This window comes from Typopeltis vanoorti, chromosome 2, assembly GCF_054136105.1.
Source record: "Typopeltis vanoorti isolate ZY-2024b chromosome 2, IOZ_Tvanoo_1.0, whole genome shotgun sequence".
Classification (NCBI taxonomy): domain Eukaryota; kingdom Metazoa; phylum Arthropoda; class Arachnida; order Uropygi; family Thelyphonidae; genus Typopeltis; species Typopeltis vanoorti.
Window position 1 is genome coordinate 42,577,138 of NC_143550.1, and position 16,689 is coordinate 42,593,826.

At 33.1% G+C, this 16,689-nt stretch overlaps 1 protein-coding gene across 1 annotated transcript in view; it reads right to left on the minus strand.

Annotated features, from left to right (window-relative positions):
* Positions 1-16,689, minus strand: part of LOC150108966 ((E3-independent) E2 ubiquitin-conjugating enzyme UBE2O-like) — a 360,964-nt gene that overhangs the window by 295,729 nt on the left and 48,546 nt on the right. Inside the window, exon 6 of the mRNA XM_090411140.1 lies at positions 5,235-5,350. Within this exon, the coding sequence (XP_090267266.1) occupies positions 5,235-5,350 (116 nt within the window). The remainder of the gene's footprint in view (positions 1-5,234; positions 5,351-16,689) is intronic.

Here is a 16,689-nt window from a genome sequence, read left to right on the forward strand (position 1 = left end):
TTGTGTGATGTATTTGTCCAAGTTCATCACCACTATTGTATTTTCTTTATCTGCTTGACTATCATTATGTTTTAGTTACACTAACCTAGTTGCATACAAGACAGTGTTCAAACCCATTTTAACTTAAGAATCTGAAAGCTGGGTTAAAAACAAAACAACCGATCAAAGACTGGAGATCATAGATAATATCAATGGCAGTATCATATTAAAAACAAGCTGCCATTATTAGCACTCAGGAATGTATTAGCAGAGTTAATTTGAGTGGTGTGGTCACTTTGGAATGGGAGAGGAAAGATTAACAAAGCAAGTATTTTTTTTTCCAGATATAGTAAAAAGTGCTTACAAGACTGATAACATTGGGGTCCTGACAGATAACATATTAATTTGAAAGAAAACTGTAGATAAGTAGTAATGATATAACTTTTTCATGTAGTATTATTGTAATATCTTGCACAATCCCCGAGGATACATATCAAGAATTTGATGATGAAAGTTGAACAATAAAAGGTAGCCAGGAGACTCACTTGGAAAATGGGAATATTCTAAAATTTTTACAATGTTTCTGAAATGCAGCATTGTCCCAAATCCCTTTCAGGGTCACGTTAATTAGCTGATAAACTAAACTACAATTCAATAAGTACCAATTTACAATTTCCTGCAATGTAGTATACTGTTCAAGCGTTCCAAAAATAAGACTGCAGAAGCAAGTTTTCCTCTTTTTCCATTTTCTCACGTGCAATCATATCAAATTCAAAAGGTATCATCCAACACTTTTACTAGATGCTGCACAATCTGCAACTATGGTGCAAACTTTTTTTGAAGCACGTTGTGATTACTGGATTGATAAATAACAATTCCAAACTATATTAGATAAGTAAGTTATTCAGAAACTGTCAAAATAACACATGAATAAGTAATGATAGGTTTTTTTGTGAAGTCCTTGAACATCACTCAGAAACAGTCTTAAATTTCTCAATGCCACCAGTCATCTAACTGGATTATAAAGTGGAATCACAGATATAGTAAATTTCCTTCAGAAAGTTTATAGCAATTTGCTCATGGGGCTTTAATCAGTAATTTTCAGTAATTTATTACTGGGAATTTTTTTTTTTTTTTAAATTTTAGTGAGTTTGTCATAATAGTTGCTGTATAGACATCACTTGATACATTTACCATAGTGCAATAACATGATATATTAGTCTAAATGCTCACTTTCATTTTGAGTACTACAAAACATACGGTTCTTTGTTGATCTCATGGCAGCAGGTCTACAAAAATCCATTACTGGCATCCTGTAGATTCCATCATCATCAAATCCATGCCATGTACCCTCAAGGGATGTGCAGGATATGATAGTACTACATGAAAAATTTACATTATTACTAACTTCCTATCTACAATTTTCCTCTAAATCAGTCTGTTACTTGTCAAGACTACAACATTATCAGATCTTATATTTCTATCGTCTAAGGCACTTTGTACCATATCAATCCAACTATATCTTGGTCTTTCTCTGGGTCGTTTTGCTGCCAGCCTGGCAGTGAACAATTGATTTGCTAATCTTTCCTAACCCATTCTGTTTAAGTGACCATACCACCTGAGATTAGCTCTGCTAATACATTCCTGGACAAAGACAATGTCAATTCTTTCCTGATATCCTCATTTTTAATATGATAATCTTTCACAGGACTTTCATATCTGCAGTCTCAAGTCTTTGGTCAAGAGACCAAACTCTCAGATCCATAAGCTAAAACTGGTTTGAACATTGTCTATTGCCTATTTTCATTGTCTTTGTCTTTTTATTATTGCTGACCTTCATACCATATCTATTACAACAGTTATTCAATTTAGTCAGTGAATCTTACAAACTTGTAGCAGATTTATTTAGAAGTATAACATCATCCGCATAAAGCAAAGAGCTGACATTAACATCTCCAATTCTGATATCATGTTTAATACCACTTATCTTTATAATGCGATCCATATAGATAATGAATAACAGAGGGGATAATGCACATAACTGTAGCATATTGAATAGCTTCTCTCTCTTGGCACCTTGTCATATGCCTTTTCCAGATCAACAAAACTTAAATACAGATCTTTGTTATATTCCCATGATTTTTCAACTATTTACCGTAAAGTGAAGATTCGTTTCTGACAGCCTCTATTTGGCCTGAATCCAGCTTGTTCTTCACCAAGCTTTTCTTCTACAATTCTTCTCAACTGTTTCTCAAGTATACTTGCATAGATCTTGCCAGGAACACTCAGTAGGGAAATACCTCTGTAATTCTCACATTCAGTTTTATTTCCCCTTTTTATATATGGGTACTATTAGAGCTCTACTCCAATCATCGGTAATTCGTTCCTCTGTCCAGGCTTTCTGAACTATGCAGTGCAGCCACTGTAAGACTTTTATACCAGAATACTTCAGCATTTCTGGTCGAATATCATCTACTCCTGCTGCCTTTCCACATTTCAAGCCTTTGATGGCTTTTTCTACTTCAAGTATGGATATGTATTCCTGACTGTATGCCTGTTGAGTATTTTTTTACCACTGTGCTATCACTGACTGTTTCATTTAGCAATTTTTCGAAGTAGTTACTTCATATTCAAGGCTATCTCCTGTTTTCATGTCACCTTTATCATCTCTACCTCCTTTTACAGCACTCTTTGCTCCATTTCTAAGCTTCTTCAATAATCTCCAGAATATCTTACTACCTTCTTGATATGTATTTTCTATGTTCTTGCCAAAGTCCTCCCATGACTTTTGTTTAGCTAGTTTTACACAGTGTTTAGCTTTCTTACATCTGTCTATATATTCTCTAAGAACACAAACTGACTTATTTGACAGGAACTTTTGATATGCTTTCTTCTTTTCCTTCACTGCCTCTTTAACTTCCTGTGTCCACCAGGGAGTTCTAATTTTTTTTATCCTTGCAGACAACCTCACCACATGCCTCTCTGGCAGAATCAATCAAAGTTTTCTTCAGAGTTTGCCACTGAATCTCCAAGGTTTGATTTCTGTTCTCAAACTTTCAATTTTTCTTCAATAATCTTTGTGAATTTTACTCTCCAGTTCACATCTGAGAGCTGCTCAACTTTTATTCATTTTAAAACTTTCTTATATGTTATTTTTTTCAATATGAAATTCAATTTTATTCTGCTCAAGACTAAATAGTGATCACTTTCAATTTCAAATCCTCTGTACACTCTGGTGTCCTGCACCAGGGAGAAAATATCACTATCAACCCCACATTGTTTTAAAACCGAATAAGAAACTCAAAGATTGGAATCAGAGTTTCATGCCGAATATAGTAAACTTTAGAGTAGCAGCGATCACTAGTGTGAGCTAATGCAAGTGACCCTGGTACGTAGTACAATACCGGACAACTCGCAGCAAAGGTGGTAAAGTTCTGATCGCTATTCTTAGGTATTTTTCATAATGTAAAAACACATTTCCTAAGAAATATATGCTGTTATTACATTATGGTGGGAGGTCACTACCCAGACCGGTTTCAGCCTTTTTTGAGGCTTCATCAGTGAGTAGCTAGACCAAATTAATACCAAAGTGTATAGTGAAAAGAACTTATATACTCTGCTATATGAGTTTCCAAACAGGTGCAACCATTAAGTTACTTAAAATATAAAGAGCTAACAAGCTTCATTTCGGCGAAATGAAGCTTATTAGCTCTTTATATTTTAAGTAAATCACTATCAACAATAACACATTCAATGAGACTTTTCTTATTCCTTGCATCTTCTCTCCATATGAATTTGTGCACATTTTTATGTTGGAACATGGTGTTAGTAATAACCAGTCAATGTCCTGAGCAGAAATCCGACAGGTATTTGCAACATTATTATTAGCGTTGCTCTTTTCTCCAAATTTTCCCAAAATATTTTTGTATCTCTGACAATCATTTTCTACTCTGCTATTTAGATCCCCAACAATGACCAACTTTTCCTTTTTCATTGTGTCAGTTGCTTTCTCTAAAGCCTAAAAAAATTACTCCACTTCTACCTTAGTAGAGCCTTATGTGGGACCATAGGCACAAATTAGTCTCTTTGTCCAGTTCCTCATTGTCATATTTGCCCACATCTCTCTACTTGAGACTGCCTGTCATTCAAGAAGATTAGCCTCGTATTTAGTGTTGAATACTATAGCTACTCCTTTTCCTCGATTGTCATTGCATGAATATAACATTTTATATCAGAAAGATCTCACCAGTTTGTCTTTTTTGTTTCAGTCACCCCTATTATGTCGATCTGGTACTTATCTAATTCCTCAGCTAGCTCCATTTTTTGCCATTCAGGCTTCTTATGTTGATAGTACCAATCTTTAACTCTGGTGTGTTTTCAGATTTGTTCCAGGAGCTGACTTTTCTCTGTTTGCCTTGGCGAAAACGGGAGCCTTGTTTAACCACGTGATGCCCCAGGCGGCATGAAATTTTGCCATGTTGTACCATCATTTTTTTTATTTTGGTTTAACCAATAAGAACACAATTTGGTCGGCTAAATCCTAAATTGCCAGCCCATCCTCGTTCGTTCAATATCCAAGTAGATACCCAACAGGGTGCACCACGAGAAGGTGAGGATTGGACATTAGGTCAGAAGCCCTGGTTAGTTCTCTGCATTCCTTTAAAGGCTATGTGGAGGTCTCTCAGTTATACAGCTTTGACCCTTAAGCACACATGGTTACTTATGGGTTAAAATTATTTCACAAACAAGAAATTGATTCTGACATAAATAACAATATTGACAAATGGGGATGGCCTAATTTATTCCTCCTCCACTCCAATTATACTTTCATCCTTTCGAAAATTTTGAGGTATAATGAAAGGAAATCCTCCAAATTAATTGTTATCATTTTAGGACTCAAATATCATCATATCTTATTAAAGTAAAGATGTGAAGAAATTATATTCTTTTCTAATCCTTCATCCAAGTGTAAGCAAACATTGTTTGCACGTGAAGTATGTTCAAAACTTATGGTACTGGCTTGACATATAATACTTGCATTTAAAATACTGGTATTTTTTTAATGCTATAAGCATTAACACGTAAATCAAATTATGCACAATTATATATGAAACTTATTGATATTAATTAGAAATGTTATAATAAATACCAAGTTATTATATTAAACAAAGAAATTTGTATTTCTTTGTTCTGACACATGTAAAAAAATTATCTTTATTTGTTCTGCAATTAATTATAAATGATTTCATACAAACCGTTTTAAATCATCACCAGAAATGCAATATTCAGGTTGCTCCATTTCACCAGAAGCACTACCTCCCTCACAATAAGCACGACATACCCACTGGACGCTCAAAGACACAATATTTACCTAAAAAAAAAAAGAGAGACAAGATTCAATATTCTTTATCTTCAATTAAAAAACATGATGCAGTTGCTCATTTCTATCTATGAAGCGCATTTATTCAGCAGTAAACATGCAGTTTTGTTAAAATGAGAAATTTTTCTTAATCTGTTAAACAAATAGCAGTTAAATCTTGTGATAATATTTTTTGTACCGTCTATAAAATTAAAAATGAACTGGATTTAACAGTTTGATTATTTGACTAAATAATCTGTGTTTTAAGAATCATATCAGGTGGCATCACATTCACTTTTTTTAATATCACCTGCAGAGAAATATTAATGAACAGTTCCAATTTGAATTTAAATAACTTTGTTACTTAAATGTTTAACAAAAGCAATAATATCACAAAAGGCCTCAACTAGTACTCAAGATTATATTTAATCTATGAAATGTGATCAATTCATGAGCGTATCAAACAATGTGCAAACGTTACTTGACATTAGGTAAGTGGTACTGAATGCATAATTCAGAATAAACAAAAACACAATGCCACATTAAACATATCACAGGGATGATTGCAAAGTATGAATAACAAAGTCCATATAGCACAAAACTTATGTGAAATTATGTTCATTTTAAATTTTCCACATAGTCAGTAATGACTGAGACACCTGCCACTGTGATATCAGTGAGTTGATATATGAAGCTTAGAATTCATTCCAAGTCCTGTGAGGACAATGTCAAACAACTTGTTTTTCTGCAAAATTTGTATCAATTTCTAACCACTGCACTTTTTAAAAAGGAACCAAACAGCTGGTTAAATGTGAGAGACTAATCTGAAGAGAAAGTGAATATTGGAAAGGAGAATTTGACATTCTAAGTGCTGTTTCTTATAAGTTGCAAGAATTGTTAATGGTATGGATGCAAATACCTAAAAAGCTTATATTTTAATAGAAATATGTTTTTGGTTGTGTTCATCACTGTGAGAAATGTGTGCATTTAGTGGCTGCCCGGTAAATCATATTTATATGGAGGTAAAAAAAAAAAAAAAAAAAAAAAATCATTATCTTAGTTAATTTGCTGGCTCAATGTTCATGAACGTATGGTAGTGGTGAGTTTCAGTGCCCAACATGAAGACCACCACTCTGATTAATGGAGACCTAAAGTGGCTTGAAAAAAGAACTAAGCATGGTTGCTAGATTATCAAACCATGAGTCCAGCAATGGTACTAAAGTGAAATAGACTTACCTTTTGTGGGTGGGATTCACATAAAAAAAAAAAAGTACGGTACTTGTACAAAGATTTAAACTGGAAAGATATCACCCTCCCCTTTCTTCAATGATCACACTATAATTCAAGTTCTTAATATCTTGTAAAAAAATAATTGTAAAAATAAACTGACTAGGACACACACACACAAAATAAAAAAAAAAAAAGCAGCTTAATTTTTAATGAAAATAAACTTGCAAAATATGATAATGAAAAATATGAATATTCAATATACCATTATTATTTCCTGATATGTACATTTGAGCAATGTACACATAATTATGATTATGCTACATAATTAACATTATTAAATTTCCATCAGCAGTTTTCTTCCAAATTAATCTATTTCTCAGGTCTCCAATCCAATATAGTTACACAGGGTGTCCTGTAATTCTTAGTGCAGTTTTGATTTTTAACTGCTTCAAAAGTATCACAGTTACAGAGTTGCAATAAATATCATTTGAAAGTATAATTATTAGAATTTTTGATACATGAATATTATTATTTCATTACATTTTTCTTATTTTTTTTTTTTTTTTAGACAGGTGTGATTGACGATGGCAAATGTTGAAGAAAAAGTCAACTGTGTCTTGTGGCTTGCTGAACTCAAGTCCAAACAGCAGTAAGAAGAAAATTCTCTGCCAATTATAACAAGGAGGCTCCCCACAAAAATTTACTTAATAACTGGATGAAAAAATCCAAAGAAACTGATCAATTCATGACAAACCCAGATCAGGGAGGTGTTCATCAAGGGAAGTGAATGCAGTTGAAATCGAAAGGGCACTTGATAAATCTCAAGAAATCAGTGTGATGTGCTGCTGCTGCTGAATTAAATGTACCAAAAACTACAGTGTACAGAATTCTAACCAGACAACTCCATAAACATGCTTACAAAATTACGACTGTTCAAATACTACAAGAATTGGATGATCATGCTGGGTTGGATTTCTGTCAACTGATGAAGACACAAATGGAAAATGACACAGATGACATGTTGACTTTTTCAGATGAAGCAACATTCCATGTAAGTGGGAAAGTTAACAGTCACAATTGCTGCATTTGGGGCACAGAGGAGCCTCAGGAAATGTGGCAACACAAAAGAGACTCACCAAAAGTTATTTGCCAATTTCACTAAAAACTGTGCTTAAGTAGTTGATATAATTTTAAATGTTCTATAGGTTACCCAGTGAGAATGAAGCTGACATTCTCCATATTCTTGTTTATTTTCGAAGTTTGTCTTTTCACTGAGTTTCATACCCAAAGTTATTATGAGAGTTATTCAATTTAGTTTGGGTCTTGAACTAAGCAAATGGAACCAAATTTAATATTTGCAAGTTGAGTGTCACTTTCTTTCATAATATCATCCATATAGATGAACAGTTGCAGAGAAGATTAACTAAAAAGGAATTAATGTCCTCCTTTTTCAGTTACAACCTAATTAACTTGTGCTCTGAAGATTCTGTTCAGAAATCCAGTGAAATATCAGTAATTCAAATTATTTACTTTGTTTCTCTGGTGTTGTTCATACTGTGAAGCAATGTTATGAACAGACCCTTGTTTTATTCCTATTGTCTCAAACTATTGCCTTAAAGTCCTTCCTTCATTGTTGCACAGTGATCAGCATTTATTATGCAAAAATTTGAAAACTCAGTCATCTCATATTTCTAACTCAGACTGGTATTACCATTATTATTAGAAACATTATCAGTTCTACAGCTGATTTCTGCTTAGTGGTGAGAATTAAAAACTTAAATTTCCAAGAGGGAAAAAATCCTACTATTGCCTGCTTAGTTGACAAAATATTTTGGAAGCCTACAGGAAAGATAACCAACTCAGGAACTTGCTTTAAAGGTATAATAAAGTAAAAGGTAAAAGGAACTAGAACCAGAAAATTGTGAAAGTGGTAACATATAGCTACACAGGCAACAACAGATAACTTTTATGTTCCTTGTATGGGTATAAAAGTTTTCAGATGCCTACAATGCTGAATTCAGAGGACCGCATCAAAAAATTCAAATTGTGAAAGACTGAAGTAGATGTTTTATAGTAAACTCATCTATAAAAAGGAAGATGAACAAGAGAATTACAGAGAAATATCTTTACTAAGTGTTCAAGGTAAGCTTTATGAGACCATATCCTGTTCAAAACAAAATGGCAATCCCTTTCTATTTCACCTCTATACACTCATGTTCTGAACCAGCATGAAGACATTGCCATTGACAAAAAAAAAAAAAAGGTCAATAAAACTTTTATTTCTTTTCTCTATGTAAACTTGTGGGCATATTTATAATGGCCATGTCCTGAACAAAAATCCAATAGGCAGTTACCATTATTATTGGTCTTTTCTCCAAATTTTTCCAAAACATTTCTGTATGTCTGATAATCATTTACTACTCTGCTTCTAGTTTAGATCTTCTACAAGAATAAACTGTTTCTTTTCATCATCTGCATTCACCAATGCCTCACCTCCATTTTTTTTTCTTAGTAGAACCTTCTATGGGACCACAGGCATAAATAAGTCTCATTATTCAATTCATCATTCTGATATTTGTCTGTATCATTTTACTTGATACATCTGCTAGCCCAGAAGAGAATACTCGTATTTAATGTTGAATATTATAGCTATTCCTTCTTTTAACTGATCATTGCAGCTTGAATATTAGCATCTTTATTCATGCTTAGAAGAAACTCACCTGTTTTTCTTTCTTGTTACTGTAACACCTATTATGTTGATCTGGTATCTATCCGATTCTGTTAGTTCTGTGCCAGTCTTGAACTCTGATGATGGATTGGGTTTGTTACAGTAGTTGATTTGGCTGTTTGTCCTGGTTCCCGGACAAAAAAAAAAAAAAAAAAGAGTGAACTTTTCATTAACCCAACAATGCTGTAACAGACATGAAATCCTATAGTGCTATACTGTTATTATATTGGCTTAAACCAAAATATAATTTGGTTAGTTAATTCCAAATTGCCATTTCATTCCCCTTTGTTCAGTATTCAGGTAGATATCTACTAATGAGTGCACTATAAGATGATGAGAACTGGACATTACATCAGAAACCCTAGTCAGTTCTCACATTTCTTAAAAGGCTACGTGAAGTCTCTTATTAGATATCTGACTTTAACCCTTAAGTGAACAACTATCTAAAATGAAAATATGATCTCAACAGCCCCTATTTGGCTTCAATCTGTCAAAGATGTTTCTTTCAAGATGTTTTTCTCCAAGTTTCTGACATTTAGATTTATTTCCTTTTATTTTTTTTTACAGATGCATGCTATGAGAGTTATACTCCAATAATTTAGATTTATTTCCTTTTATTTTTTTTACAGATGCATGCTATGAGAGTTATACTCCAATAATCTAAGACTTGACCTTCTAAACTTATGCAGTTTAATCAATGTAAAACTTTTATACCTTTGTATTTAAAAATTTCTGGTCAAACACATCTACTCCAGCTGCCTTTCCAGATCTCTAGTTTTTGATGGCTTTTGCTACATCAAATACTAGCTGATATGTACTCTGCATTCCTCATCATTATTTTCTTCCACTGTTCTGATACTTATTTCATACTAATTACTCCATGCATCTAAAATATCTTTATCTTCAGTTTTCATATCACATTTATCATCTAATTCTTTTTACAGTACTTTTCCTTCCATTTCGACGGTTTTCAGAATACCCTCTAGAACATTGTCCCTTTTGTGATATTTATCTTTCAAGAGACTTTTTTTTAGCTACTTTAGTTTGGCTCAGGATCAAAAGTTTGTTACTGCAACTAAAATCTTTCACAGAACACTTTGCTTTAAGGATTTAATTATCATCTAGGCCAGGGGTCTACAAGCTACGGCCTGCGACATGATCTTATCAATAAGAATCCACAAAAAAAAAAATAAATAAATAAACACTGGGCGTTGATAGATTTCAAATGCATTAATTAAAATTGTGTTCAAAATATATTCTCGAATAGTAAAAAGTAACCGTAATCCAAGTCTTTCTGACCTTTTACAGTCAGAAAGACCGTAAAAGGTCAGCTAAAATGGACTAACGACGAAAATAAATTTAAAAGAATTCAAAACGAAAGAAAAAAAGTTACATCCGAATAAACTTTTTCATCAACAAAAAAAATTTACGTCGCACGAAATGAGAACGCTTAAAAAATTGGTAAAAACACGTTAAAATGAACTAATGAGCAAAAAACGAAATAAAAATAAAATTTCCCGATCTGTATTCATTGACAAAAAACTCGAAGTTATACGAAATTAAAAAAAAAATTGCATGTAAATTGTTGGTGTATATTTGGTTGAAAAACTAATAACTAGCAAAAATTTAAACAAACTTTCCCAAACAGAAAAAAATGAATTCGGCTATTTCAAAAAAAAAAAGTATCAGTTCGCACGTAGAAATTGTCGTCATAAGATTTTTTTTGATAATTTTTACAAATTTTTTTTTAAATAAATAAAAAAATTTTTATAATTATTTATAAATTTATTCTCTTTTATAGGGTTAACATGGATGGGAAAAAGAAAAGAAAAGTTGATCATGAATGTGTGTGTAATGAAGAATGAGGCGTAAAATACTTCTTCATAGAGTCAAACTCAAAGGATAAAGCTGTATGTCTCATTTGTAAAGACATTGCTGCTGTGTTGAAAGAATACAATATACGCCACCACTATGAAACAAAACACGCTTCAACGTTTTCGCAATTTAGAGAAAAGGAGCGTTTTCAGATAAATTTGAATCACTATGTCGTTGTTTGCATTCTCAGTAAGGATTATTTACGAAAGAAAACTCGGAAAATGAAGCCTTAATCTTGGTAAGCTACAAGGTTGGTTATGTGTTGGCTAAAAAAGGAAACCCATTCATTGCAATATCATCAAAAAATGTATGATGGAAGCAGTGGGAGAGTGATGCCCAGAACAACTTAATATTTTTAAAATAAGTCTTTCGCCAAATACTATTGCTCGTTGGATTGAAAATATGGGAAATAACATTATTCAGCAAGTTGTAGGCTAAGCACAATGTTTTAGTCGGTATTCTCTCAGACTGGATGAATCAACTGATGTTTGTAATACCTCACAACTTGTAGTATTTTTAAGTGGCATTGAAGATGAACTTAATGTCACACAGGAATTAGCATCACTTCGCAGCATGCATGGTACTACAACAGGAGAAGATATCTTCAAAGAAATTCAAAAAAGACTAAGAGAATATAATTTGGACTGGAATTGTCTACAGTGTGTGACAGTTGATGGAGGAAAAAACATGCCTGGTATAAAAATGGGGTTGGTTGGGCAAATCACAAAAGCTTGTGAGGATGCAAAAATATCAAAACCAATGTTTCTTCACTGTGTTATCCACCAACAATCACTTTGTGGAAAATATGTTGATATGAGCTGTGTCTTGAAATCTGTTATTTCTATGGTAAATTTCATTCGCTCTCATGCACTTAATCATCACCAGTTTAGGTCTTTTCTCGAGGAATGTGATTCTGAGTATGTTGACTTGACATATTATACTACAGTTTACTGGCTTAGCTGTGGAAAGGTTCTTTCCCACTTCTTTCATCTCAGTAATGAAATTGATATATTTCTTACCGAGAAAAATTGTTATGAACCACTTTTATCAGATACCGAGTGGGTTTGGAAATTGGCATTTTTTTGCAGATCTGGTGAACCACATGAACAATTTGAATTTAAAGTTTGCAGGGTGAAAATAACTAGTTTCTGATTTATTGTCTCATATCAAGGCATTCAGAGCAAAGTTGATACTTCTGGAAGGCCAGATGAAAAATTGTAACTTTGCTCATATGCCATACTGTGCAGAATTGCATAAAAAGGGTGAAGCAAAATTTCTTTTCTCATTCGCAAATTTAGTTATTTCAGATCTTAAACAACAATTTCAGAAGCGATTTGCTGATTTGGATGCCAGCGCTAGGGAAATAAGATTGTTTCAAAATCCGTTTGACTGTGTTGTTACTGATGTCCCAAGTCAACTTCAAATGGAAATTACTGAACTTCAGGCAAACGAACATATTAAAGATAAATACAAGGAAGGAAACTTGATCGATTTTTATAAAATTTTGAACTCTGAGCAGTTCCCAAATTTGAAGAAATTTGCTTGTAAATTTATCTCTATTTTTGGGACAACGTATCTTTGTGAACAAACTTTTTGCCACATGAAATATATCAAGTCAAAATACGGGGCAAATTTATCTGATGAACATTTGAAATCGCTACTTGTAATCAGCACTTCAAAATTTGAACCTGAGTTTAATAAAATTTTAAATACACAAACACAGTTACATCATTCACATTAATGGTTTTATTATAATTTGTGATAAAAATATGAGAATTTGCTGATAGTGTTCGTTGTCATTAATATACGATAATTTAATCTCACATACTCTGTAATCAGTTTTTATCTGCTTTCAATAAAACTCATATCTAGTTCTAGAGTTTTTTTTATTACTACGACCTGCTGAAGTACCCAATGTGGCCCTCATGGCAAAAAGTTTGGAGACTACTGATCTAGGCTGACAGACACATTTCATATTTATGGTTTAATGAGAGGCAAACACATCATTATTGTGGTTAATCAAGGACTAAGCTAAGAATAAATACATTTTGGAAGTACACACAAAATGGAATTAATAAAAGCATGGATAGTTAATTATCTTTAATTTTATACAAAATTAAAACTGAAAACAGATATAATGAAAACTATTTCTTGTTATACTGCAATGATACATTTTATGTAAGTGGTAATGTACTAATTACTTTTTTACTGCCTAGATTACTTTGATCTTGAATGGGATAAACTGGTATTTTTCTGAAATACATCATCATCAAATTCCTGCCATGCACCTTCAAGGGGTGTACAGGATATGATAGTATGACATGAAAAAAATTACATCATTATTAATTTCCTATCTACAATTTTCCTCCAAATCAGTCTGTTACTTGTCAAGACTCGAACATTATCAGATCTTATATTTCTATTCGTCTAAGGCACTTTGTACCGTATGAATCCTCCTATATCTTGGTCTTCCTCTGGGTCATTTTGCTGCCAACCTGGCAGTGAACACTTGTTTTGCTAATTTTCTGAAATAACATAAATACAAATACAAGAAGAAAGAAAGAAAAAACTATGGATAACACAAGAGGTAATCAACCTTATCGATGAAAGAAGAACATAAAAAAGAGGAGCAAATGAAGAAAGATTAAGATATAAAACTTTGGATAAAAGAATCAAACAGTTATGCAGAAGATTGAAAGAAAACTGGATAAATAGGCAGTGCACAGAGATAGAAGAATTACAAATAAGTTTCAGTAAGGAAATACCATGAGTAGACATATTACTTACTATTATAATAATGGAATTAACTCATGTAAATTATTCTTTATTCGTAGAATTTTCCCCCAAGTATCACAGGCATCATCAGTACAGGTACAAAGATTAATTAAACAAGAACTGTTATATTCACAAAGCGCCACCACCTAAGTACCTGAGGTTAAATTTCCTAAATTTATTTATTAAAAAAAAAGAAACCAATATATCTAAACACATGTGTATACAATTACAAGTTAGGAAAGATTTGCTGATTTATAGGGTACTATCTCCTGCAAGTGGGAAAGACATAGACCATCAGATCTGTTTAGGTTAGGGGGGGTGAAGTAACGTTTCACATGTTTCTTTGTAAAGCCGTTCCATTAGAAACTGACTTTTGTGAATGACTTTTGTCTTGTTCCACTGAACTCTATGTCTGGTGTTGATTGCATGCTCTGCAAGTCCAGACTGTTCAAGTTCAAGGTACTGGATATATGACTTGTGTTCTTCTAACAAACAGATCTTCCTGTTTGTCCGAAATATGATAACCCACAAGAGCAGGGAATCTGGTAGACACTTGGATAGCTGAGATATGGAAGCTTGTCCTTTGGAGACATGAGGAATGTGGAAATTTTTCTGACGGGTCAAAAGGCCACACAAATATTTAGTTGTTTTAATACTTTAGCTATTGGGATCTTTTGTATTTGAAGAGGATGCTGGAACACAACTACTTTAAGCTTTTTTTATGAAGGAATTCTTATAACCATTGGATATAAAGGAGGAGTTAATATATTTTAATTCTTTTTGTAATAGTTCTTCTGAAGAACAAAAGGAGTAGGCTCTATGAACTAGTGTTTTTATGGTACCTGCCTTTTGACTGGGATGGTGATGTGATTCAGCATGGATGTACTGGCCTGTATGAGTCCCCTTCCTATAGACTGTGAATTGTTGGCGAAGAATTAAGAGGTCTAGAAAGGCTAACTGCTTATTTACTTCCATTTCTAGGGTGAACTGGATCCTTGGATGAAGTGTATTTATTTTTGAGAGAAACTGTTTTAATCCTTCCAAAGTGCCCATCCATATGGCAAAAATGTCGTCCACATATCTGAACCAAAGGTTAGGTCTGGGTGTAATGTTGTCAAAGATAACCTTTGGTTCAGATATGTGGACGACATTTTTGCCATATGGAAAGGCACTTTGGAAGAATTACAACAGTTTCTCTCAAAAATAAATACACTTCATCCAAGGATCCAGTTCATCCTAGAAGTAGATAAGCAGTTAGCCTTTCTAGACCGCTTAATTATTTGCCAACCAGATGGTTGGCGAATAATTAAGTGGTCTACAATTCACAGTCAATAGGAAGGAGACTCATACAGGCCAGTACATCCATGCTGAATCACATCACCATCCCAGTCAAAAGGCAGGTACCATAGAAACACTAGTTCATAGAGCCCACTCCTTTCGTTAATTATTAATATAATGACAATATATTAATTCCTCCTTTAAATCCAATGGTTATAAGAATTCCTTCATAAAAAGAGCTTAAAGTAGTCGTGTTCCAGCATCCTCTTCAAATACAAAAGAACCTATGCGTATACCTATCCCCTATGTACAAGGCATTAGCAAATGCATAGCTAAAGTGTTAAAACAACTAAATATTTGTGTGGCCTTTTGACCCATCAGAAAAATCTCCACACTCCTCATGTCTCCAAAGGACAAACTCCCACATCTCAGCTATCCAGGCATCTACCAGATTCCTTTGTACCTGTACTGATGATGCCTGTGATACTCAGGCGAAAATTCTACAAATAAAGAATAATTTACATGAGTTAATTCCGTTATTATAATAGTAAGAATTACAAAATAGGAACAAAACCAGAGAAGCATTCCTGAAAGTAAAAGAACTTAATGGAAAAGCAAAACGCACACAGTCTAATAACAAAGGACAAAGATGGAAACATAATAATTGATAAGGAAAAGATAAACAGAAGAATGGTGGAGTACTTATCAAATCTCTATGACGATGATAATAGTATCATGTTAGATGATTCATGACACCTTAAGTTAAACGTAACAACAGATACCACTCTACTGACAAGCAAGGAGATACAACATGTAATTAAGAATCTTCCTAATAATAAATCCCCTGGGTGTGATAATATCCCGGCTGAGCTGCTGAAAGCTTTGACTAGCAATAATAACTACTATTTAGTGGAATCCATTCAGGACATCTATAAAACAATACAATTACCTGAAGTTTTTACAACATCTATTTTCACTACCAATTCCAAAAAAAAAAATAATGCACTAAATTATGAGGATTACAGAACTGTGAGCCTAACATCCCATGCATCTAAAATTATTTTAACCATTGTAACAAACAAATTGAAAGAGCCTTAAGTGGTGAATTGAGTGAATAACAGAAAGGCTTCAGAAGAGGAATGAGAACCATTAATGCTATCCTGTAACTAATAGAAAGATCACTTGAAATTTCTTTAGGAACATTTACATATGCTTCATAGACTTTCAGAAGGCTTTTGACCAGGTAAAACATAATAAAATGTTCAATATATTAGATAAATTAGACATAGAAGATCATGTACTTAAGATTATAAAAATGATTTACACCAAACAGAAAATGCAGCTGTTTAACTCAGACTTCTGTAGTGAAAATAAAAAGGAGTTAGATAAGGTTGTATCCTTTCACCAAATCTATTTAATATCTATAGTAAGACAGTGATGAAAAAGACTGAAAACAAAAAAATAG